This window comes from Saccostrea echinata, unplaced genomic scaffold (genome assembly GCF_033153115.1).
Source record: "Saccostrea echinata isolate AGI-Se365-2 ecotype Australia unplaced genomic scaffold, CSIRO_AGI_Sech_v1 ptg000009l, whole genome shotgun sequence".
NCBI classification, from domain to species: Eukaryota; Metazoa; Mollusca; class Bivalvia; order Ostreida; family Ostreidae; genus Saccostrea; species Saccostrea echinata.
This window is the reverse complement of record NW_026889758.1, coordinates 37,879,653-37,903,454: the sequence shown is the minus strand read 5'-3', so window position 1 is coordinate 37,903,454 and position 23,802 is coordinate 37,879,653. Positions and strand designations below refer to the sequence as shown.

At 34.0% G+C, this 23,802-nt stretch overlaps 1 protein-coding gene across 2 annotated transcripts; it reads left to right on the top strand.

Moving 5' to 3' along the window:
* The first annotated feature begins 9,806 nt into the window (after positions 1–9,806).
* Positions 9,807–22,445, top strand: LOC133182329 (WD repeat-containing protein 20-like). 2 transcript variants are annotated; one of them, XM_061317132.1, is made up of 5 exons: positions 9,807–10,068; positions 12,552–12,734; positions 14,040–15,275; positions 19,030–19,093; positions 21,940–22,445. In XM_061317132.1, exons 1-4 carry the CDS (start codon positions 9,823–9,825, stop codon positions 19,087–19,089), a joined length of 1,725 nt encoding a protein of 574 aa, XP_061173116.1. In that variant the 5' UTR covers positions 9,807–9,822; the 3' UTR covers positions 19,090–19,093; positions 21,940–22,445. The 2 variants fall into 2 exon arrangements, with proteins under 2 accessions (XP_061173116.1, XP_061173115.1); XM_061317131.1 differs by having other exon boundaries at positions 19,030–19,075; positions 21,940–22,444.
* Positions 22,446–23,802: the final 1,357 nt, after the last annotated feature.

The window sequence follows — 23,802 nt, the reverse complement described above, 5'->3', positions numbered from 1 at the left end:
AAAATCATAATGTATGAAGCGGAACACTCTAGGAGCTCTCTTCTCTGGCACCTTATCCACCAGTACCACCTATCATGTGTAAAACCAAGAACAGGATTTCAGACTTCAAAAATAATAATAATATATGACAAGTTTTCTTTATCAGCGTTGTCTGAATAGAATTTAAATTCGACTACCTTAACTTTGTTGTCCTCGGTTAGTTTCCACAGATATTCACTGTTAATTCCTCCTTTGCCCATTACCAAAACAGTTTTGTTCTGCATCATATACCCTTGGGACCTTTCCACCATGATTCTGACTAAAGGGGTAACGGTTCTTCCAGCAAAACTTGGATTCATTAACTCGAAAAAATGACAAACATTGACGCTATCATTTCCTCTTATGTTAACAGGAATCGGTATATAAATGTCATTTTCTTTGGCCAACATATATTCAATTCCTGTAAATACAACGCATTTGAAGAAATAAATTTTGTCTGGCTAATTACATTGAAACCAAGAATATTATAATAAACTTACGAATCTGGGTAATAGGTAAAGGACAATACTAGTATATGAAAATTAAAAACTTTCAAATACTTCAAGAATTGAAAAAAAAAAATATAAGCAAATACATTTTTCTGTTTAGAGAAAAAGCAAAACATGGCCTCGAGAATCATGAATTTCTCAGATTATGACCAACTTGGTCTTTACCCAGCCTCACCCTCTGAAATATCTCATTGCATGAGAATTGTCTCCTAGATGCCCAAGAGTAAAGACTGTATATAATCCATAGTCACAGTGCTGTAGATCACTAAATTTTCGCGACACCTTATTTCGCGAGATAGATATTGACTATTAGCGAGACAGAATATTCACGAATTGAGGTTATTGCTCTATGTAACCTTTAGGAATAGTAATATACGCGAGAATGAAATTTTCGCGAGCACACTGTCTCGCGTATTTACGCCAAAATAAAGTTTTTGCGAATAACAAGTGATTTACAGAATGTGATCAATATGGCCCCTCTCCTGGGGACATAGTTAACACGATTTGAAAGGACTCGTTATTTATTTTCTGGACCCAGAATTTCATTTGGGAGGGGATTGGTTGGTTTTTATTATCAAGCAAATAGTGTGCCTATATGTCCAGGAGTAAAGACTGTATATAATCCATAGTCACAGTACTGTAGATAACTAAATTTTCGCGACACATTATTTTCGCGAGAGAGATATTGACAATTAGCGAGACAGAATATTCATGTTGAGGTTACTGCTCTGTGTAATCTTTAGGAATGCTAATATACGCGAGAATGAAATTTTCGCGAGCACACTGTCTCGCGTATTTACGCGAAAATAAAGTTTTTGCCAATAACAAGTGATTTACAGAATGTGATCAATATCAAGTTTACGAACGACTTACGACAAACAGACTCAGGTGATTTTATAAAAATACAAAAAAATTAGAATTGTCCTTCATTCAAGCGTTGATTTGTCTGTCGATTTTGAAAACACTTCTACTCCTTAATCTTTTAGATATACTAGTGATTTAATCTGGAACTTGAAAAAAACATACAAAATAGAAGATAAAATCAATATGTGTGTTGTATAGACATAGTGATAAATGTTTTAGATATCAGTAAAAGCTTATATAAATACTGCTTTTTTGGGTTTTTGAATCGAAGAAACATGTGCTTTCAGCGTCTAGGATACTTATTTGATGATTTAACCACTGACACCAATTACAGTGGATTATAATTTTCTCTAAAAAAGAATTGTTTGATAGAAGGTTAAAAAAATCCAATTTTCGTATACTGAATAAGGAAACTGGAAATAGATATTTCCATTGAAAATTGTATATTTAGATCTTTCTGAAAGCAGAAAATCACCTTAATTTTTTCATTTAAAAAAATCGAATACCAATTTTTCATATGAAAAGAAAGTCTACCCATGGAGAACAACAACAGAAAAAAAACTCTTGTATCTCAAGAAGAAGCATGCAATAGTCTTATTTTGTTGGTTATATTTGACATGCCAGTAAGATTAAGGTATCACACCGGTAATTGACCAATCAAAATGAACTTAGTCAATTGTAGTTCCATACATAATAAAAAAATATTTTTTTTATTGTGAGAAATTTTTTAATTTCCCTTATTCTATTTTTACATTTTTGGTATCTGTGCTTAGGATATTTTATGTACTTTGTTGCCTGACGCCACGTGCGTCAGGCAGTATAAGGATTAATATTTCAAGGATCCGAAACTAAGCGATCATTCTTAATGAACTAGATTTTCTGGAAGCTGATTTACACTGGAATTTGTTACCTGCATTCAAACAAATACAGTTTGCAGAAGAAAGAATCATATAACTGATGCAAAATAATGATGTGTTTAATTCCTTCAATTTTTTTGCATGTACATGTTTATTCTTCGCGATTCTTTGTACGAACATGTCCGTGTAAGATTTTTTCTGCGTTTCTAAACTACTGGATCAGTCCATTTGTCTTCTACGAAAGGGGTGACTCAATCATTTCGCGCCAAGTGTCACATGTAAATTATCTTCGCGTCTTTTTCTTGGGTTGTTCTATTGAATGGGTGTGATAACTTCTATGGAAATAAATAAAGTTTATTCTTTTAACATGATTCTTAAGCACCAGATTTTTTATTAACAGTAAATTTTATCTCATTTTTTAATGAGAATACATTGTATATGGACAGGCAACACTAAAGCAATGGATTTGCTGATTATTCTTACTGTTTATTCCATAAGTGGACTAGTCTAATCATAAACAAACTCCCTCCACCCAGTAAATGGGACATCCCTTCTTGATTCTGTTTTCCACCTAGCCTTTCTTTCAACATTACATTTATTAATAATGTACGTTACAAGGTACGGTTTTTTAAAAAAGCTTAGAAAGTCAGCGAGTAGCATATATTATTTCATGCTTTGTGATGAACAAGGGTTTCCTTTTAATACAGTGACAAGAGTGTAGGTCAGTACCCGTAGAGGAATGGGCTTCACTCCCGTAAGGTTCTAAGTAAAGAATCGGCAAAGGTTTTCAATTCATAAAAAAGCACGTTATTTTTATGAGAAAGGTCCTGAAATCGATTGAAAAGAAAAACTAACAATTTCAAAACTGTATATAAAGATGTATTTTAAGCTCATTTATAATACATGTACTTGTATATGGTAAGACCATCATCGCGTGAGTTTTGTCCGGGGGTGGGGGTATTATTAGTATCTTGTTTTGCGCTAGCTATAAAGTGTACAGGTTATTTACTTTGATTTCTAGAGTAGCATTGAAGCATTTTTGTCTCAAACACTTCAAGACAACTTTCCAAGTTAAAACTGTTCATAATTTACTTCGTCGTCGAGAACGACAGAAAACAGACCAGTCTATATAAACACTAGTAGAGGCCGTCTCATCAATCTATCACTGACCACGAAGAAGTGCGCCCTCTAGTAAGAGAGTACATGTAATATGAATTTCTTTCAAACAAATCATCTATTTTCCCAGAATTATCAGTGGCGGATCCAGGAATTTCATAACGGGAGGGCGCAGTAGAAGGCAGGGGGTCTGGGGGCTGCATTGAAACTCCAGTGGGTCCAGAGCAAAGCCCTGATGGGGGTTCGGGGGCGAAGCCCCCGGAAGCTGACGAATTCTTACAAATAAGAGGTGTTTTTTCCTTGATTTTAGGATAATGAACATATATGTTCTACATACAAAAAATTCAAACGGGGGGGGGGGGGGGGGGGCTGTGCTGGATCCGCCTTTGATTATAATCTACGCTAGCGCACTTGCAGTTTCATCCCAACGTAACTAGTCAGCCCCTGGGCTAACTAATAAATGACCAAATAGTGGCATGTCTTAGATATTCGTTAATCTGTAGTATTTGGTTATGAAATTTGAGAAAGTCAACTGTACATTTTGCACAATGAAGTATCGTAACTATGTCGCTCCTTGATGACGGAAACGTTTAGCACCTCTCCTGCATATACGTTCCATAGATATTGATTGATTAGTCAGGCAAGCTTTTTGAGAAGCTATTACTTGTAAAATATTAAAGGTTTTTGACAGGAACTATTTCTTTCGGGGCATAGGAGGCCACTTCCTGGGGTGCACACAGGATGTTTATAAACACATTGAATACACGTGGTTTTGAGGGTATTCCTGTTTGCGGATGGAAAAAATCAGAAAATGCCGTGTAGGTACCCTATTTTTTGGTGTCAGCTGATGTGACTGGTAACGTTTAAAACTTCCTGCTAAATATTTTTTCATGAATTCGAATACCTGATTTTTAATGATTTTTTATTCTATATAGAATTACATAGTGAAAACAATTACCGGTGTGATACCTTGAAGCACAACAGAAAAGGGTATGGATCTGAAGAATTTGATAATTAAATGATGAGGCACTGGTAACTTTATTCTCTTGAGTAAGTTATTTAAATAAATAAAATTTTGGCTTTCTCAATTACCTATAAAATCTGTTTGGAAAATCGCTCCCCCTTTTTTACTTTTAAATAAAGCTATTTCTTCACTGATCAATGTTTGAAACAACTTTTTGGACATGTCTGTGATGAGATTAATAATTCTCTCTTCTTCCTCGCCTAGGTCTCTCTGTTTTAAGGTGGTTTTCAGCGATTGGGTTATTGTTTTAGTGGACGTCATTTCTGTCCTTTTTCCAGTTTCACAAATGATGGAAGACACTTCTGAGTTCTTAACGGTGCTCCGACAAACATTTGCCCAGATGCTAAATGTTAAATCGTTCATACCGTTTCCTGGAAAAGAAAGGATGATATAAAAGGCTTTTTAACATTTTTTCCCAGTTCATGAAACAATGAATGTGTTTCTTGTGTTACTTTAACATTGCTGTGACAAATTTTTACCCAAATACTAACAAGAGAATGGTATAAGATAGAACTACCGGTACCGCTACCTCTTAGGGTGCCCCCCCCCCCCCCAAATGATGGTACAGTACTAGTGAAGTAACATTTTCACATGTGATCAGTAGAATATTTTGAAATTTAACCGTCATCAGATCAATTGATTTGGTGTATAGATTAAGCATGGGTGGTTCACCTGTGGCTTGCGCGACTTCTAACATAACTCTTTCCTCCAGCTGTAGAGTTTGAAGAACTTGCAGAACTGCTTGTTTAATTCCATTTGCATCGTTCCTGGTGTGATATGAGGGCCTTGTCTCATTTTGTAATTTTCTTTGCGATCCTGTTCGTTTAACCATGAACTTCACAAGACAATAATATTATATAGCATGCTGGCAAAATAAATGCTTGAAAATTTATTTTGATAGTCATGTACGTGTGTATTCTCGATGAACAAGTAAAAAATGAGTTTTACAAAATTTTCATTTACACTATTTGAGAAACAAACCTTTTTCGTTTGTCAAAGAGAATCCTACCTCTATACATACACCAACTTCATATGTAAAGGTCTTAAAATTGATTTCCGACCGCCATTTCATGATTTTTCTTTAAATCAAGATCTGCGACTTTTCAGTGTTTCATTTGACTAATTTTGAGATATAGTTTCGTTTATAAATGGTAATTGTTTTATCAGGGCTAGATAGGTAATATTGGACACTACAGAATTTGGTAAGATATTGTGGTTTGACGAATTTGAATCAGTGTTCAAGGTTGATACCCCCCTCTACCGGTTGTACACCATGGAAATGAATTGTAAAGAATTATGTTTTTGGTAACAGAATTACATAAACCAAAGAAAGGAATTTTCTTCAAAATTGTAAGGTTTATTTTTAGTGTTATCTATTTGACCCTCCTGATTCAGATAAACTCAGAATAAATGGTCTGTTTTGTTTCTCAATCGAACTTGATGTTTTTTGTATAGTACATCTCTTGATGTGAAAAGTTTAATGTGTATAAAATTAAGTACCTACCATTTTTTCTTTGTCGTCTATTGAATCTAGAAAAGTGGAAATGGCATCCGAGACAGTTTTCTCCACATCTATCTTTAAATCGAGGCTTACAGTTGTTAATACTAAGACGCCATCGAGCTTGTGTTGCTCTGGGGTCCCGGGCATGAAAACAAGAGTCTGAGGAAAGGTCAACCCTGCTTTAGCCATCAAATCACGTGTCCATAGCTTGTCGTTCATTACTTTGTTTAGAATTGGAGAACCTGACATCGGGCAGTCCAAACTGTTTTCTAACTCTTCTGAGAAACTCTCTCCATAGAGACTCTGATATTTGTTAAGGAAATATGAAACTCTTCTTGGTGGATTAAACACATCAAGGTATGACCTGTATCCAGACTCAAATGTCACGGCCTTGTGAACATACATGGACTTCCGCTCCGAGTCGTGATCGCTCTTACAAAGAGTGATCCATGACTGAGACAGAACTAGTAACATGTCGCCAGGACAGAGTCTACATCCCTCCAGCAGGACAGACATAGATTCCTCCGGAGAGGACATGATGACAATGGAAACTCCAGTATCCGGTAGAACTTTTCTTGGCGACATTGTTCTGTCTTCCGTCACTGATTGATTTGTTGCAAAGAGGATGCGCTGAAGGGTTTCGTAGTGTTTGTAAATAACACTCGCATCTTCAAATTCAGGATGGTCCTCAACAAGTGGCGGTGGTCCCAAATAGATATTTTTATTCCACGGCAAAGTAGGATCCATTATGTAGAGAGAGGTATATCTCCAAAAGATAATATGATTTTTATTGCGATGCGCATATATTTAAAACTCATAACTGATTTTATTCATTGAAAAAAAAATTATTGCGCACCAAAAAGTGCACCGTTTCTCGATTTTTTTCTCTGTATACAATGTATATCAAAATACTACTAACAGCGTGTTCCTAACATTCTCTTTTATTGTGAAAATAGTAAAGAATATATATATGTTGGGAACACACGGTTTGTAATATTTTGATGGCAGCTTAAATATACGGAGAAATAAATTGAGAAACATCGCACTTTTTGTGCGTAATAAATTTACAATTTTTTCAATTGGTGGCCCTGTAGCTCTAGTCGTACATCTCAATTTTTTCAGACCAGCGAGCTACAGATCACCTACAATAATTAAAAAAATCATGTTTTACAACAATGAACCTCAATTCTTTATAACGATTGTGATTTTTCATGTTGGTCTCACTTTTCAAAAGGAATAAGTAGTTTTTGCAAGAAGTACACCCCCCCCCCCCCCCTCTAATACGGGCCTATTCTGGTCAGTAGTAATTAGTATGAACTCGCAGAGCGACAAAATTTGAATGAATTTTGCAGTTCACATTGGTCGGTGATATGTTTCTGAAGTCATGGAAATTCATTCGTGGTAACCAATGTATAATATACTTGTATGCACGATGGATAAAATCAATGTTTTAAACAAGTGCGATGTTGGAAAAGTACACAACTGACGCAAAAGGAATTTCTTTAATAAGATTTTTTTCCTGGCTAACGGAAGAGGTATGTGTTCAAATAAGTCGAGGAAAAGAAACATATATCATATTAGCAGTATGATTTTCGCGGAAAAGCGTGTCGAATCGCGAAAAAGTGGAACAGCGATTGATCTCCATCACTTTTCAAAGGACAAAGGCTTTTTTCGTTTTTTTTCTTTTTCTTTTTTTTCTTTTTTTTATAATTTTGGGTAGTAAACAATAACTTTGAATTGTCAATTACAGTTTTGATCAACAGACTTCAGAAACAAATCAGAAAAAAAACTTTTTAAAGTTAAAGAATAATTCGCATTTGTATTATTAATAGGGCTTTGATTTTTGCTTTTGAAACGCTACTAATGTTCCGTTCTAAATTAAAAAAAAAAAATTATATGACAGATACCTTATTATGAAGATAAATTTTTCAATATTTTTTTTCATTTAAAAAGCATATGCATGTACATGTATTAAGACTATTAATTTACTTTTTAGACACAAAATTATTATTCGTTGTTTACAAAATACTTGTTATAGGACCTACCTTTTTAAGCAGAAAGACCTGTAATCTGTGTGAAAAGAATACCATTCTGAACAAGAGTATCTAATACGGATTTTAAGATTAACACATCCTTGATGCTCATTAAGTTGTACAAATAGGATTTGTCAGCAGGATGACGCAGATCGGATGGACGGTGTTTCTGTCTATTATGTTGTTGAAAGTCTTCAAAGTCATCAAACTAATTGAGTACCATTTAAACATTTTTTGCCTTAATATTATTTATCAAATTTGTAGAGTGAAATTCATTTTAAAAATTCAATTAAAACACACACGTGCACAAAGACACAAAATGCTGATATGTAACAGGCCCGTAGGAACCGCGGGTGGGGGGGGGGGGCTAAACAAGCAGTATGTAATGGTTATTTCACGAACTAAAAGATAAAATTGAAAGGTACTATAGTTTAGTTCGTTGTAACCTTTCTCATTCTTTTGAAGGACGCAATTATATGTAGATACATCTAAGGGACAACATAGATTTTAGTCAGTTACATATCCCTACATGCATACTGGAAAAGAGTGATAATTTTTTTCTGAAATTCAAATCATTTTAAGCTATTAAACAATCCATAATGTATGTTGACCCCTGTGAAGCACAGTGTCAGTGAGGTTAATACGTTCTATTTCCACTATGGAAGAGTTATCCTTCTTAGTGCGCTCTTTTGTGAAAAAGTCGGAAAATGTACAAATCTCGCGGGATTTCAGGGACAAACGTAACGTAAACATGTAAACAATATGTTGAATGTCGATGAACAAATCCTAAGAAAATGCAAATGAAATATTTTATTGTTGTGGACTTTATATACATCAAGAGTAGGAATGACAACGATATCAATTTATATCTATTGTTGATCGTATGTATCTATTTATCGTATGGTACATCTAAATACAATATACACATGCCTTCGAAATGTCGTATTTTTTATTAATGGATGATAAATTTAGGGTTCTTGCTCTCTTACATATGTCTTTTAGTTCTTCTATTCTTTAATTGGAATGACAAATACATTCTACATTAAAAATTGGATTGAGATTGGCATGTTTTGTATTATCCGCAACGCCATGCTGTCCCTGTCAGACAACCAAACGCGCCTCTAATTTTGAAGAGTTCACTAATGGAAATAGAACGTATTCATCTTTCCTTCAGATAAGAAGGATAGCTAAATGTGTTGGTTGACCCTTAATTTAATTCTGCACAGCCATTTCCAAAGCAAACTTGACTCCATCCCCCCCCCCCCCCCCCAAAAAAAAATTAAAATATTTTAATTTTTTTTTTTTTTACATATTAAAAAAAATCCATTCAAATTTGCCATTAATTTTAATCAAATAACACTACAGTAGTTAAATGATATTTAAAATTGTTTAAATTTTAAAAGCATATAAATTCCATATAACTTCGTGTGGCAGCCAGGTAGGTTTTTTGGCTAACCAGGTGGGTTTGTTGGCTAGTATACAGGTATATGTACTGTTAAGATCACAGGCATATTCCAAAATTCATTCTGGGGTTCCGATTTTGTATCGTATGTGGTTATTCTCATAACATATTTCCTTAATTTAATAATGAATTATCTTCGCAGGACCAAGTTCTTCCTTTTTGTATAATTACATGTAAATCCAGCCCCCTTCTTACAAGTAAGACTACATGTCATCATGACACCTCTCCTGACACTGATCACTTGCAAGTATAGACATTTTTCAATAAAGTATGCTTGTATGGCTCCGTCTTCCCTGTCTGTTGCAACGACCGAAATATATATCAACTTTCATACATTTTCCCCCTCTCCACGTGTTTTTTGTTTTCACCGGAAGTCGATTACCGAACTTGCGCATTATAGTCGTATCCGGGTACCTGTCAACCTCAAAACTCACAAACATGGCGTCGCAGAGTGAGGGTGGAGGAAAAGACGAAGTAAAAGAGGAGTTTACAACTCGAGAAGGAACTTATAAATTAATGCAATGGTCCGAATACACAAAACCCACTCGCGTGCCATTCAACGGACAATCAAACACTCCCGTCAGGGCCTCATTCATAAATGTCGGCGATGATCCTTCGCCCGATAGAATATGTTTTAATATTGGCAGAGAGCTGTACTTCTATGTTTACAAAGGTGTTAAAAAGGTACACAGCACAATATATCTTTGTTTAGATTAAAGTGAGTTATTGGTTTGTTGTATCTAAATCTATGCTGATGCATTGATTTTGCGTTGGAGATCTTGTTGACATTGCTAAATGCAACGGCATCGCCAATGTAAACAAGCAGTATGTAATGGTTATTTCAGGAACTAAAAGATAAAATTGAAAGATGCTATAGTTTAGTTCATAGTAACTTTTCTATTCTTTTGAAGGATATTTAATTTGATTTTAAGTAGTTGTGGTTCCTTGTTTGAACTAGCAATTAGTACAGGAAAGAAAAAAGATATCTGTTATGCTTTTAACTACCACACAATTATATGTATATACATATAAGGCACCACATAGATTTTACTCAGTTACATATCCCTACATGCATACTGGAAAAGAGTGACATTTTTTTTCTGAAATTCAAATCGTTTTAAGCTATTAAACAATCCATAATGTATGTTGATCCCTGTGAAGAACAGTATCAGTGAGGTTAATTTATCTTTCCTTCAGATAAAAAGGATAGCTAAATGTGTTGGTTGACCCTTAATTTAATTCTGCACAGCTTTTTCCAAAGCAAAGCATATTATAGGGTTAACTTATATTGGTGAATATTGGCTGTACAAATGCACAAGCTTGTGAGTGCATTTGTACAGCTAATGAGTGCCAGTATTCACCAATATAAGTTCATTAACTCCTTTATTATATAGCTAAAATATCTCCCATTGATTTATATTAATTATGTCAATTAAATAACTCAGATTAATAAGAATGTTCAGTATCGGTATTTAAATTAATGTCTGTCCTGTAAGTGTTCAACATCACATCATTCCAATGACCCTACCAAGCATTATGATTTCCTTTTTGAGGTTTTACTGAGGCTAATATGTACAAAATTTTTAATTAATAATTTCAATTTTGCATGAAGATAAACACATCTTACCTAGCTGCCACTAACTATCATAAATTTGTCTTTGAGAGGATGACCAGACGACAATTTTTGTTTACAATGGGGTGTTCGAAATTGAATGCTCGTATTCGGAATGTTTTGGGCAAAGTCATATACGTAATACAAACTCAATAAAAGGCCAAGATATTGAATGCTAAAATTCTCTAGACTTTTAGTAGTTTTTCATTATAGACTATTTATTAGCTATATAAAAAATATTGTATTGAAGCTTATCCTTAAAGCAACATGAGCTGCATTTTTGTGAATTTTATTTTGCTGTTAAAATGTGCTGTAATTGTAATTCTGTATGTAACTTAAACCTTTATGATCAATTAGACTAAAATAAAGTATTAAATTGTTTCAGAAAAAAAATTTCTGTGCAATGAAATGTATAGTATTATATAAGAAATCAGTATTGTACAGGACGGCAATAATGTAATTTTGCTTCAATCAAAGATTAAAATTATTTTCTCCAGTGCAAATATAAACAATAGAAGTTTATAAACGGTCTTTTCTTTCTGTCATTGCAATAGTTAATTACAATATTGCAACAAAAATTTCTGACATGAAAGGTGCAGCTCATATTGCTTTAAGGAATTAGGAAATATTGAAGTATTATAAAAGAATGATGCATTGAAAACAATTTTATATGACTAACAATTTGGCCTACACTTAACTTGAACATGTAATCACTTTCCTTTTAAAGAAGTAATTTTAATATATGTTTCAAAAGTAGTGTGCTGTTAAATGAACTTGTGTAATTGTATCAATTTTGTTAAAAAAAACTTTAAATGTATGTTTACAAGAATTCACTTGATAAGAAATGACATGTTACTCTACTTTCGACTAAGTGTATAAATAGAGGATATTCAATATTTTGTATTTGGATATGGAATTTATTTCATGAGTGGAGCAGGATTTTTTTTTTTTTTTTTTTTTTTGTATTTTCACGAGTGCAAAGTTGATAATTATTTAATTGGAGAATATTTTAAAGTTTTACTCTCTGTCAGGATGATTTATTTACTCTTTCTATCTTACAACAGGCTAGGGATTATTTTTTAAAACTCTTCTTTTTTTCCCAAGTTTGCACAAGAATTTTGGGTGGCAGCTGATGTTGTTTATGTATTTTAAAAATTCCTTAGTTTTCAAGAGTATTTTTGTCTCATAGGGCATTTTCAGACAAAATTTGTGTTGCCTGCCGCTCATGCCTATATTGTGTTTTTTTTCTCAACTTCTCCTCCTGAACTTGTACCGGTAGTCAGATGTTAACAAAGATTGTCAAGGTTTTTATATATTTGTATAATTCAATCTGCATGGAAATGTGCTTCATAGTTAAACACAGTTCATGGTCACATTATAGGTCTGACACGACTGGAGATAAATATGCATCTTGTAACTATTTTATTTTTCTCCATTTCATCTTTATTGTATTTATCACATTGATAAGCATAAAATTCAGTATTTCCTTTGCAGTACTTTGTTGTTATTTGATGACTGCAGGGTTTCATAATAAATATGTGTGTTGTTTTTGTAGGCTGCAGATCTTACAAAACCAGTCGACAAACGATTGTACAAAGGGACTTTCCCAACTTGCCATGACTTCAACAAAATCTTGGTGACCAGCGAGTCTGTGCGACTGTTAGTAGGTTTCACCGCTGGACAGATACAGCTGATTGACCCCATCAAAAAAGAGCTTGGAAGGCTTTACAACGAAGAGGTATGATTATAGCTGCAGAACTGTAGAGTTATGGTTTTATATTTTAGTCTTTGACCATAAGTGCACGGTTGGGGATGTATTATTCCACTTTCCAGCACTGGACAATCAACTACCTTTCATTCCCTAATTCTGGACATATTCTATTACCAACCTGTATATTTTATCCATCTCCTAACCTTTCATAATTGTCTCTACATACCAATAAATTCACTTGTTTTGAATTCTTTGCCCGATGGCAGAAAATTCATAACAAGCAAGTTTATTGGTCTGTAGAGGTGACCATGAGAGGTTAAGTGTAAAGTCACTTGTGTATAGTCAGAAAAATGAAGGGGGTAATATTTTCATGCACTAATAAATTGATGTATGCATGTATTGTTTGGTTAACAATATAATGACGACTGGACATGCTTCGGATGCTGGATATGACCTATATTTTCTCGATGAGTAACCAGGTCAAAGTTTTTGGAGCAGATCTCATTTCCAAGTAACTATAAGCCCTATATTGACTAAATTTGCATGGATGATACATATAAGGATGCACACTACTGGACATGCTTCGGATGCTGGATCTGACCTACATTTTCCGGATGAGTGACCAGGTTAAAGTTTTTGGAGCAGATGTCCTTTCCAAGTAACTATAAACCCTATTTTGACCAAACTTGCATGGATGATACATCTAAGGATTCACACTACTGGACTTGCTTTGGATGCTGGATCTGACCTACATTTTCCGGATGAGTAACCAGGTTAAAGTTATTGGAGCAGATGTCATTTCCAAGTAACTATAAGCCCTGTATTGACTAAACTTGCATAGATGGTACATCTAAGGATGCACACTACTAAACTTGCTTCGGATGCTGGATCTGACCTACATTTTCCAGATGAGTAACCAGGTTAATGTTTTTGGAACAGATCTCATTTCCAAGTAACTATAAGGCCTATCTGAACCAAACTTGCATGGATGATGCATCAAGGGACGAACAGTATCAAACTTCCTTCGGATGCTGGATTTGACTTACATTTTCTGGATGAGTGACTAGTTTTAAGTTTTCAGATAAGTCTATTCCCAAGTAACTGCAAGCCCTATCAGACCAAAATTGCATAAATGTTGTATATAGGGATGCACACTCCTAGATTATTAGTTTAGTGTAGGACTTTGCCTTACTTAAAGACAACATTCGTTGAGGTGAGCTCTGTAATCTCTGATTACCTATGTTTATATGTCAGTAGTAATTACCATGATAACAATTAAACAAACTTTTGTTTTTAGTGGTCTGATTTTTCTTTTTTTTTTTGAATTTTCAGAGATTGATAGACAAATCTAAAGTGACCTGTATCAAATGGATTCCAGGTCAGCCTAACCAATTTCTTGTGTCCCATGCCAGTGGCCAGCTCTATGTGTACAATGAAGAACTCCCTTGTGGCCCCACTCCTCCGAACTATCAACCATTTAAACAAGGAGAGGGGTACTCTATACACACTTGTAAAACAAAAAGTACCCGCAATCCATTGTACCGATGGGTGATAGGACAAGGTGCAATAAATGAATTTGCATTCTCTCCTTGTGCTAAGTATTTAGCAGTTGTAAGTCAGGATGGATTTCTCAGAGTCTTTCATTATGATTCTATGGAACTTTTAGGCACAATGAGAAGTTACTTTGGTGGACTCCTTTGTGTGTGCTGGGCACCTGATTCCAAGTTTATTGTGACTGGAGGAGAAGATGACTTGGTAACTGTGTGGTCTTTCTTTGATAAAAGGGTTGTGTGTCGAGGACAAGGACATAGGTCATGGGTCAATGTTGTGGCTTTTGACCCATACACCTCAATTATCAACAGTGACAGCAGTGATCTGCTAAATGGTACAAAATTAGAAGATATTAAAGCAACTGTTGCCAATGGCAGCCAGTCTAATCACCAGAGAAACTCAGCTGAGCTTTCCCAGAATTCTGTACAGAGTCAAGGGTCAAGTATCACAACTTATAGGTTTGGATCTGTTGGACAAGACACAATGTTGTGCTTGTGGGATTTAACAGAGGATGTGATCCGACAAGCAGTTAATACAAGAACAAGGACCAGCATACTAATATCCAATCCAAATTCTGTGTCAGCAACCTTACCTCGTTGTAACAGTGTCCAAAAAACAAACTCACTAGTGGGCAATGATGTTTCTATGGACGGCAATGCACATCCAGTTGGAAATTCTGTGATGGCTAATTCAACACATCGGTTTGCAACCCTTTCATTAGGGGAGAGAAAGGAAATTACAGAAAAGAAAGAACACAAGAGAAATTTTAGCTTATCTAGTAAATCTAGTGAGAAAAACAATGTGCTTAAGTCAAATCATGTGAAACATGTAGACGAATCAATTAAAGTGTTAGGAACATGCTCTTGTCCTCGCTTAGAAGAAGTTCCATTACTCGAACCTTTAGTGTGTAAGAAAATCTCTAGTGAACGATTAACTGAATTAGCTTTCCGAGAGGAATGCATTGTAACGGCCTGCCAGGAAGGAATAGTAAATACCTGGGCACGTCCTGGAAAAGTGGTGAGTGGCTGGAGTTCTGTAGGGGTGATGGTGTTTGTATCCTTGTAGTCACATTATGATTTTGGCTAGTTAGAATTTTTAGAGATAGAGATTACATATAGCAAGTTAGTACAAACTACAATGTCCAACAGAAATGGTATTCACAAAAATGTACCTGTAATAATAATGAATACTACCATGATTGGGTACACTTGATATCAGTGGAAAATGTCTTAGAAAGGCTGTAATAATTGTTAAGTCTGAATAAGAAACTAATAATAATCATTGTTCTAGAGCATAAAAAGACATGGAACTGATATTCATATTTAAAATACTTGTCATTTTTGTTATGCCCCACCATGAATATGGCCAGGGAATATAGTATTTGTCGATTCCATCTTCTGTCCCTCTGTCCTTCCATCTGTCCTACCGTCACACTTTGACTGACCTCATTTTTCTCAAACATATGTGTTTAGTTCCATTTCAAAGAATCTATTCCAGATATTGTTTATGTAAGCTAATACACTGATACATTATTTGGTGAGAATTTATCAACTTTGTCCATTTTAGCTCACCTGAGCTGAAAGCTCAAGTTAGCTTTTCTGATCACCTGTTGTCCGTCCGTCTGTAAACTTTTCACATTTTCAACTTCTTCTCAAGAACCACTGGGCCAATTTTAACCAAACTTGGTACAAAGCATCTTTGGGTAAAAGGGAGTTTAAATTGTTAAAATGAATGGCCAAGCCCCCTTCCAAGGGGAGATAATCAAGAAAAGACAAAAATAGGTTGGGGTCATTAAAAAAATCTTCTTCTCAAGAATGACTAAGTGACCAGGTTACAATTTTTGGAGCAGGTCCTTTCACACCTAACTACAAGCCCTACCTGGACTGAACTTGCTTGGATCATGCTTCTAGGGATGGACACGAACTAATCTACTTCAAATGCTGGAACTGACCTACATTTTCCAAATGATTGACCAGGTTTTACATTTTTTGAGCAGGTCCATTCCGTAGGAACTAAAAGACCTACCAAAACCACACCTGCATGGATAATCATATAGGGATAAACTCTACCAGACTTGCTTGAGATGCTGGATCTGACCTACATTTCCAGAGGCTGTTTCAATATACATGTATAGATATATCAGTACATACCAATATTAAAGAATATTTTGTAACAAAAAATAACCCCAAATACGTATTGGGCAGGCAGTTTCTCTTGTAATTCTGTGAAAAAGTCAGAATAAAATTTTTGGAGCAGGTCCATTCCCAAGTAACTTAAAGACCTACCTGAACCAAACTTGCAAGGATGATGCATCTAGGGATGCACACTACCTAACCTGCTTCAGAAGCTGTGACTGACCTATATTTTCCAAATGACTGACCAGGGTATTGTTTTTGGAGTAGTTCTATAACTATATGGCCTGTTATGATGATGCTTGCATAGATGATGCAACAAGGGATGGACATTACAAAACTTGCTTTGGATGTTTGAACTAACCTACATCGTATGGATGAGCGAACAGGTGAATGTTTTTGAAGCAGGTCCATTCCCAAGTAACTGTCCTCTTTAGATCAAACATGCATGGATATTGATCTAAGGATGCACACAAACTAGAAAAACAATTGATGTGAGATTCACCTTACTTGTGGATAACATTCTTTGAGGTGAGCTTTGTAACCTTTGATTACTTAAGAAATAAAGTCCGTGTTATCGTGAATGTTGCAGGATAACCTCCTCGGTCTCGAAATGTTGTCTGAAATATAAAAGCCTCTGCTAACGCCTCGGCTTTTATATTTCAGACAACATTTCTTGACCTCGGAGGTTATCCTGCATCATTCACGACAACAAGGATTTTATTTCTATTCTACTAACAGCTCTAAAATACGGCTGATCGCTTCCTCTGTAGTGAAACGAATGAGGTCAACATGTCGCGATTTCGCTGTTCCATTTAACACCAGAGTGTCAATTTGTTTGTTTACTTGTGTATTGATTGCATAAATACAGACGATTTTAGCTTTCGTTGGATTAAAAATATCTTTTAATTATTATAAATTTGTTTGAAACATATATTGATTAATTTTTATGAATGTAAAATAACAAAATCAATTGTCTATTTCATTGCTTTATCTGTAAAATCACGGAGTGTAAATGTTGTGGGGAGGTCCGTGGAACAACCCCACTTGGCTATGAAAATGGATATTTATCAGCTTTTCAGGCAGTACACACTGTTTAGACTACGTAAGATGACACATCTATATGGTCTAAATAAGTACTAAATTCTACAGTGAAATATTTATTTCAACTGTACAGGTTTGACATGTGTTTCTGATCTGATAATTTTTTGATGACTTCATGATTTATTGGAGAATAATGTCCGTGGCATTTCTTTGATCTTGTCAATAACTGTGGTAGAACATGTTTTTACCTTGATCTTCCCAATGATGTATTTTACATGTTGATTTTAAGAAATAAATATTCACTGCACACATTTGCAGAGCTAGGATTCAATGTCAACATGGTCAATACAGAGATTAATAACAGTTAATCCTACATGTATATAAATTTATAAATTTACTATGTACTAGGCAGTTGAAAACTACATGTTTATTCATGATATTTCATGTGGATAACACTTATACATATACATTTATTATTTAGTTTATTTATAGTCCTTGTATAATCTATGCAATTGCTAACAGTTCATAAAACTACACATTCACCAGATTTGAAGCCATATTTACTGGATGGTCAGTGCACGTGCAATGCCAATTATGACGACACAAACAACACCTCAAATAAATTTGCAAAGAATGGCTGCTGTGGTCCGAACCAGCTGCATATCTGTTCTTTCAAGGCTATTACTGAATTATTTTTATAAGAAATGATGTATTTTACACTACGAAAGGAAAACTGCACATTTTAATATTCCTGCTGTAGACTGAAGTTCTTTAATGAAAATGGTGTCCCAATGCATCCTTCATTGTCATATTTATTCAATACCAGAGTGAGACTACAAAATAATACAATTATGGACTCTTAAGGTGGATTAGCTGGTTAATATGGTTTGATATTCACCAGAAAATTATCAATATTGATCTCGGCTTCGATCAATATTAATATTTTTCTGGTGAATATCAAATCTTATGATCCACTCTAAGAGTCCATCATTCAGATTGTATATTTTATAATACATTTTACATGCAGTATACATCTATATTTTATAATACATTTACTTTTATATTAACATTTAGAAAATGATCATGATAAAAATATTTAGTATTGCAATACATAATTACCTTAACTTACAGTGTAAATTTTAAGAGCTTATTATAGTAATCCATGACAGGCCCATAGCAACAGTTTCAAAAGTGGGGGGGGGGGGGGGGCAACAACAACAACTTTCTAACAAGCAAGCCCAAAAAAAATTATCTGACAAGCAAAAAAAAAAAAAAAGCTAATTTACTGTCCAAATCCTGGAATTCAAAAAGTTGGGGGGGGGGGGGGGCAACCAGCATCTAGTAAAGGAAAACTTACTATAGCAAAATACTATACTCAGAAAAAAGTGGGGGAGGGGGGCATTCTACGGGCCTGCATGAGATTTAAAAGTAGATGTTTACACACTTTTTGTTTAGTTCAGTTTCCTACTACTTGCCATAATAGTATTGATTAGCACTAATATCTTTTCCCTTTGGTGTGGTTAATCAGAATTTACTATCTGCATACCCCATATTATGCATATTCAAATTGCTTGATCACCTGACCTTTTTTGTAGGCCCTGACACAGCATACAGCCCTTAGTCCACAGACTTCAACTGGAGGTACTATTGTTTAATTCTGTAAGTTCCCGGCTTTGGTGCACTAACTCAATGGCATACTGGAATTCCTTTAAATTTAAAGCATATTTCTTTGCTTATACATGTAGTAATGGTATTTAGGACAAACATGGTACATGTATTTAGATGTAGCTTTGACATTAGGATTTTGAAATATTGTTCGGAATTTCTTTCCCACATATGCTAGGTTATAAAGTATGAATGTAATGACAGCATGTGTATCTATAGGAGATCCAAAAAAAAAAAAGTTAGATGACCCATATTTGGTTTGCTTGGCAGACACCAAACTTGGTACATTGGTTCCCCTTTAGGAGTATATATTCTTTATTGATTTTGAGGTTACAAGATCAAAGGTCAAGTGTCAAATTGAATATAAGAACATACTGATTGCTCAATATTTTGAAAACCATTTGGTGACAGACTTCAAACTTAATACACTGGTTCCCTCTAAGGATTAGATAACATATGTAATAAACTTGTATCCAAATCGTCAAAATTGAATTTTTTTCAAAAGTGAAATTGGGAAGTTGTCAATATAATCAACAATTTATCCTTTACATTTGGTCTTAGAAATGATAAAAAAATAAACTGAAGTTCAATTGAAATCCACAGTTTTTAAGTTTTGAAATGTAACCATTAAAGTTGTGACCGTATAGTAATACAGATCTCTTCTATGAAAGATTAATACAATTTTGGAGGCAACTACACAAATCAATAATGTTGACCCAGTATACATCACTGCTACAAGTATTAGGAAAGTTCTTTGTGGCAGTGCTTACACTGCTTAACCAGGTTTCATATTTTAAATTTTAATGTTCTCGAATGAAAACTTTTACTACCAGTGAGTAATTTAAGAAAGCAAAAGTTGATGTCAAATTTTCATTGTTATATACATGACTGTTAATACATTTACATACATTAACTGATGATACTATGTCGAAAATTATGTAGGGTAATTGTGTTCAAAAATCTAGATGTGTGAATTTGAAATTTGTTCAATTAAAAATTGTATAATCGGTATTTCTGCAGTTTTAGTTTGTTGATTTTAAACTTTAGCGTCAAACACTGTAGTGTGTAGTTCTTGATGATTCCTACAAGTTAAGATAAAAAAATGATGTAAAAAGAACCTACTTGTTGTACCTGATGTGAAGGCATACTCAAAAAAAAAAGAAAAAAAAAAAAAAAAAAAAAGAAATTGAAATCTCCAACAACATCCTTTCACAGACACTAACTTAATTTCAAATTCTTGTTATCTCTGTAGAGATAAAGTTTCTGATTGGTTAACTTTGAATACCCACAATGCAACTGAAGAGAAGTCTTGTATAATGTAAAAATTCTAAGTCCACACTTATTCTGACTAATGCCATACTGATTTTCACTTAAAGTGAAGAATAAGTAAAATATTCACTGATATGTGGCTTATCTTCACTTATATTAAGTGAAGTATAAACGAAATCTGTTCCTCACTTATACATACTTTGACTTATAGTACACTTATAAGTGAATTTCAACACTTATAGGTGATTTATAAGTTGCTTATAAGTGGCTTGTTAAACACTTATAAATTCTGTAAGGGCATATATATAGGTACCGGTATACTAGATCTCTGCTGTATATAACATGTATAGGTATACTTGAGGGTCACATAACTGAAATAAATCAAATTTTTTGAAAAATTATGGTTTTAAAAGATAGTTCAAACATGCCATATTGAATGTATAACAGCATCTCATTCTGATAATGTAGTACGTGTAGTTAATAGGATATTACTTTCATATTGACATTAGGGTAGAATTCTGGTATGTCATGTCTGCACAAAATAAGATCCATTTCTTTACTAACCTTTTTATGTTGTGCTTTTCTGTCCTCACTGCTGACTAATATGTGAAATGTCATGAAGAACAAAATATTATGCAGTATACAGTCATCTTTCACCATATTCAATGTGGTTGTATCAAAAAAAAGTTAGTAATACACTGAAAGCCCACTACTTTTACTATGTAAAATTTGTTCCCCAATTTTAACCCCACTCTAATCCCAGTGTCCATAATTTAAACAAACTTGAATTTACACAATATGTGAATATCTGCACATTAATAGGAAAGTGTCACCCTGCTATTTTTGAATTTTTTTTTCTTTTTTAATTTACCACACAATTTCCATGTCAAATTTTAATCACTTCTTCAGCCCACTGTAGACCCACTGGGTCACAAACTGAACATATGGAACTGCACTAGACTGAATGCTTGCATAAGAAAGGTAAAATTGCTGCAATGCTGCTTTTGAGAATTTTTTTTCCCTCAATATGTTCCATGTGAATATTTGATCCTGTCTTTGGTTCCACCTTAGCTGCAGAAGTGTAGCTCTCTGGTTGGGAAAATTTGGACATACCTGAGAGCTACAGATCTAAGCATTGTAAAAACCTTCAAGGGTACCACATTTTTCCCACACACTTTGGGTATTATTTACTGTAAGTAAAGAGTTTGCTAAATATGAATTTTTAGTTTTAAAGTTGCCCTAATGGATGTGGGCTAGAAGGCAAGAAAGAAACTTGGACAGAAATTGTGTAATATACAGCTGGTAAATAGGTTGTATGAAATAATCCAACAGCTATAATAAGTTGAACAGAATTAAATTGATTTCAAAATGTATTTCTCAATTTGCTTGCAATTTATTATGTTTTAGGCCCATTAAATCTCTATAAGCCATGAAGAATTGTATGTTTTGTTAAATGTCTGATAAATAGTACTTTCAGTGAATTACTGTAAATTTAATGGCAGTTTTTAAAAGATATTACTGAAGAGATTATGAGGGGAGTTTATTACAGTAAATACTTGTTTCCATTACAGAAATGTACCCTGTTCAATGAAGACATGATGACTACCCCTCTTTGACCTCCATTTTGTTGTATCATTACCCAACTCCTGCTGTGCCACTGAAGGGCAGAAAAACCAGTCCAAAGAACCAGTTTCATCTTCCTGCTGGTCACATGACTTCCTCACACATATCAAGACCCCAATCACCTGACCACATCAACTCTGATGCTTCCAGTATTCACCATAACGATAACATATTGTAGACCTGACCTTGCATTTTCTGCATCCAACTCATGCAGCTAAAGAAAAAAAAATGTATTGCATAATTTATAGTGCTGTAATATGTCATTGTTTTCTTTGTGCTTAAAAATTATCTTGACCAACAATCTTATGTATTTCTATGTGTTTGTGTGCACAAATATTTTTCAACGTGTTCATTGGATCTGAAATTTTTTGTCTAGCGTTTCATTAATTGAAATTAAATTGATGTTTCATTATTCCTTCTTGAAATAACTGCATTTCCTGAATTCATATAAATGTAAAAATATATTTTTATTACTGTTGATAAGAGAAGAATATAATAAGTAGTCTTGTCTTAAATTGAGTTGGGGGGGGGGGGGGGGGTACCTTTGAAATTGTAAAATGGTTCTAAACTATGTCAGACTATTTATTTTTCAGTAAATTTTACTTCTACATTTCAGTAGAATGTAATGCTGGCATTGAAAACGTACAAATATTTTCCAATTGTTTTATTTGAAATTAAATGAAAACATAAAAACACTTAATTTTAGACATAAATATTTATTTCTTTATTTAGATATAACAATGTTTAAATGTAACAATTTCTATGATTGTTAAACATTTTATTGCGAAAAATTCTGCTTAATTATGTGTGTAAAAAAATATCAGGTAATATAATTGTAAAATAGAATAAATTCCACCATATTTTTAGCTCTACTGGTCAGAGACCAGAATCAGAGCTTATGTGATAGTAAGGTGTCCGTCATACTTAATTCTGTATATTGGTTTTTTATTTCGATGAGCGGTGTTGCCATGGTTACTAAAAATAGAAGTTTTTTTGTGAAATTAATTTAAAATGATACTCCTCTTACAGTTTCAGTCCAATTGCAAAATATCTTGGTAAATGAGTAGACTACACTAAGGTAAATAATTTTATATATCAGTTTTTTGATTTCGATGAATTGTGTTGCCATGGTTACTAACAATAGAAATCCCAGTGAAACTTTCATAACGGTTCATAATGCTACTTCTCCTACAGTTTCTGTCCGATTTCTGAATAACTGGTACACAAGTAGACTTTATTAAGATCATAATTCTGTGTATTTTTTGATTTTGTTGAAGCATTGCCACAGTTACTAAAAATAGAAATTTCTGTGAAATTCTTTCAAAATGCTACTCAGCCTACAGTTTCAGTCTGATTTCAATATAACTTGGTACTACTTTTGTGAAGTACCATTAGTACTACTTTTGTGAAGTAAAACCCAGTAGAGCTACAGTCTCGTCAGAGACTTCTGGTCTAATAAACCTTTTTCTTATGGTCTAAAAACTTTTTTGTCATTTTAACTTCATTAACTTTGTTTATTTACAGTAACTCAGTTGAAATTGTAAAGGGAAAAAAATAAAAGGAGTGCAAACATTTAATTTTTTCAGAATACAGTAGCTTTCACTTTCTAATAGAAGGTACAATTAAACATAGTTAAGAGTATAAAATATAAGCATATATGCAGTGATAGTCTTAACAATAACAAGAAATGCAGCTTCTTTACCATAGCAAAGTTAACAACATTACTATGGCATAATCAAATTATTGTTTAGGCATGAGAACCATTTTTAGGATTATAGGGAAAGACAAGAAATATTTGATCCTTATCAGGA

Excerpts from the sequence above, each read along its gene's own strand:
- LOC133182329 (XM_061317131.1), top strand. The coding sequence starts at position 9,823 with ATGGCGTCGCAGAGTGAGGGTGGAGGAAAAGACGAAGTAAAAGAGGAG. Across the intron at positions 12,735-14,039 it reads GAAGGCTTTACAACGAAGAG|AGATTGATAGACAAATCTAA; the intron begins GTATGATTATAG and ends TTGAATTTTCAG. Across the intron at positions 19,076-21,939 it reads TCCACAGACTTCAACTGGAG|AAATGTACCCTGTTCAATGA; the intron begins GTACTATTGTTT and ends TTTCCATTACAG.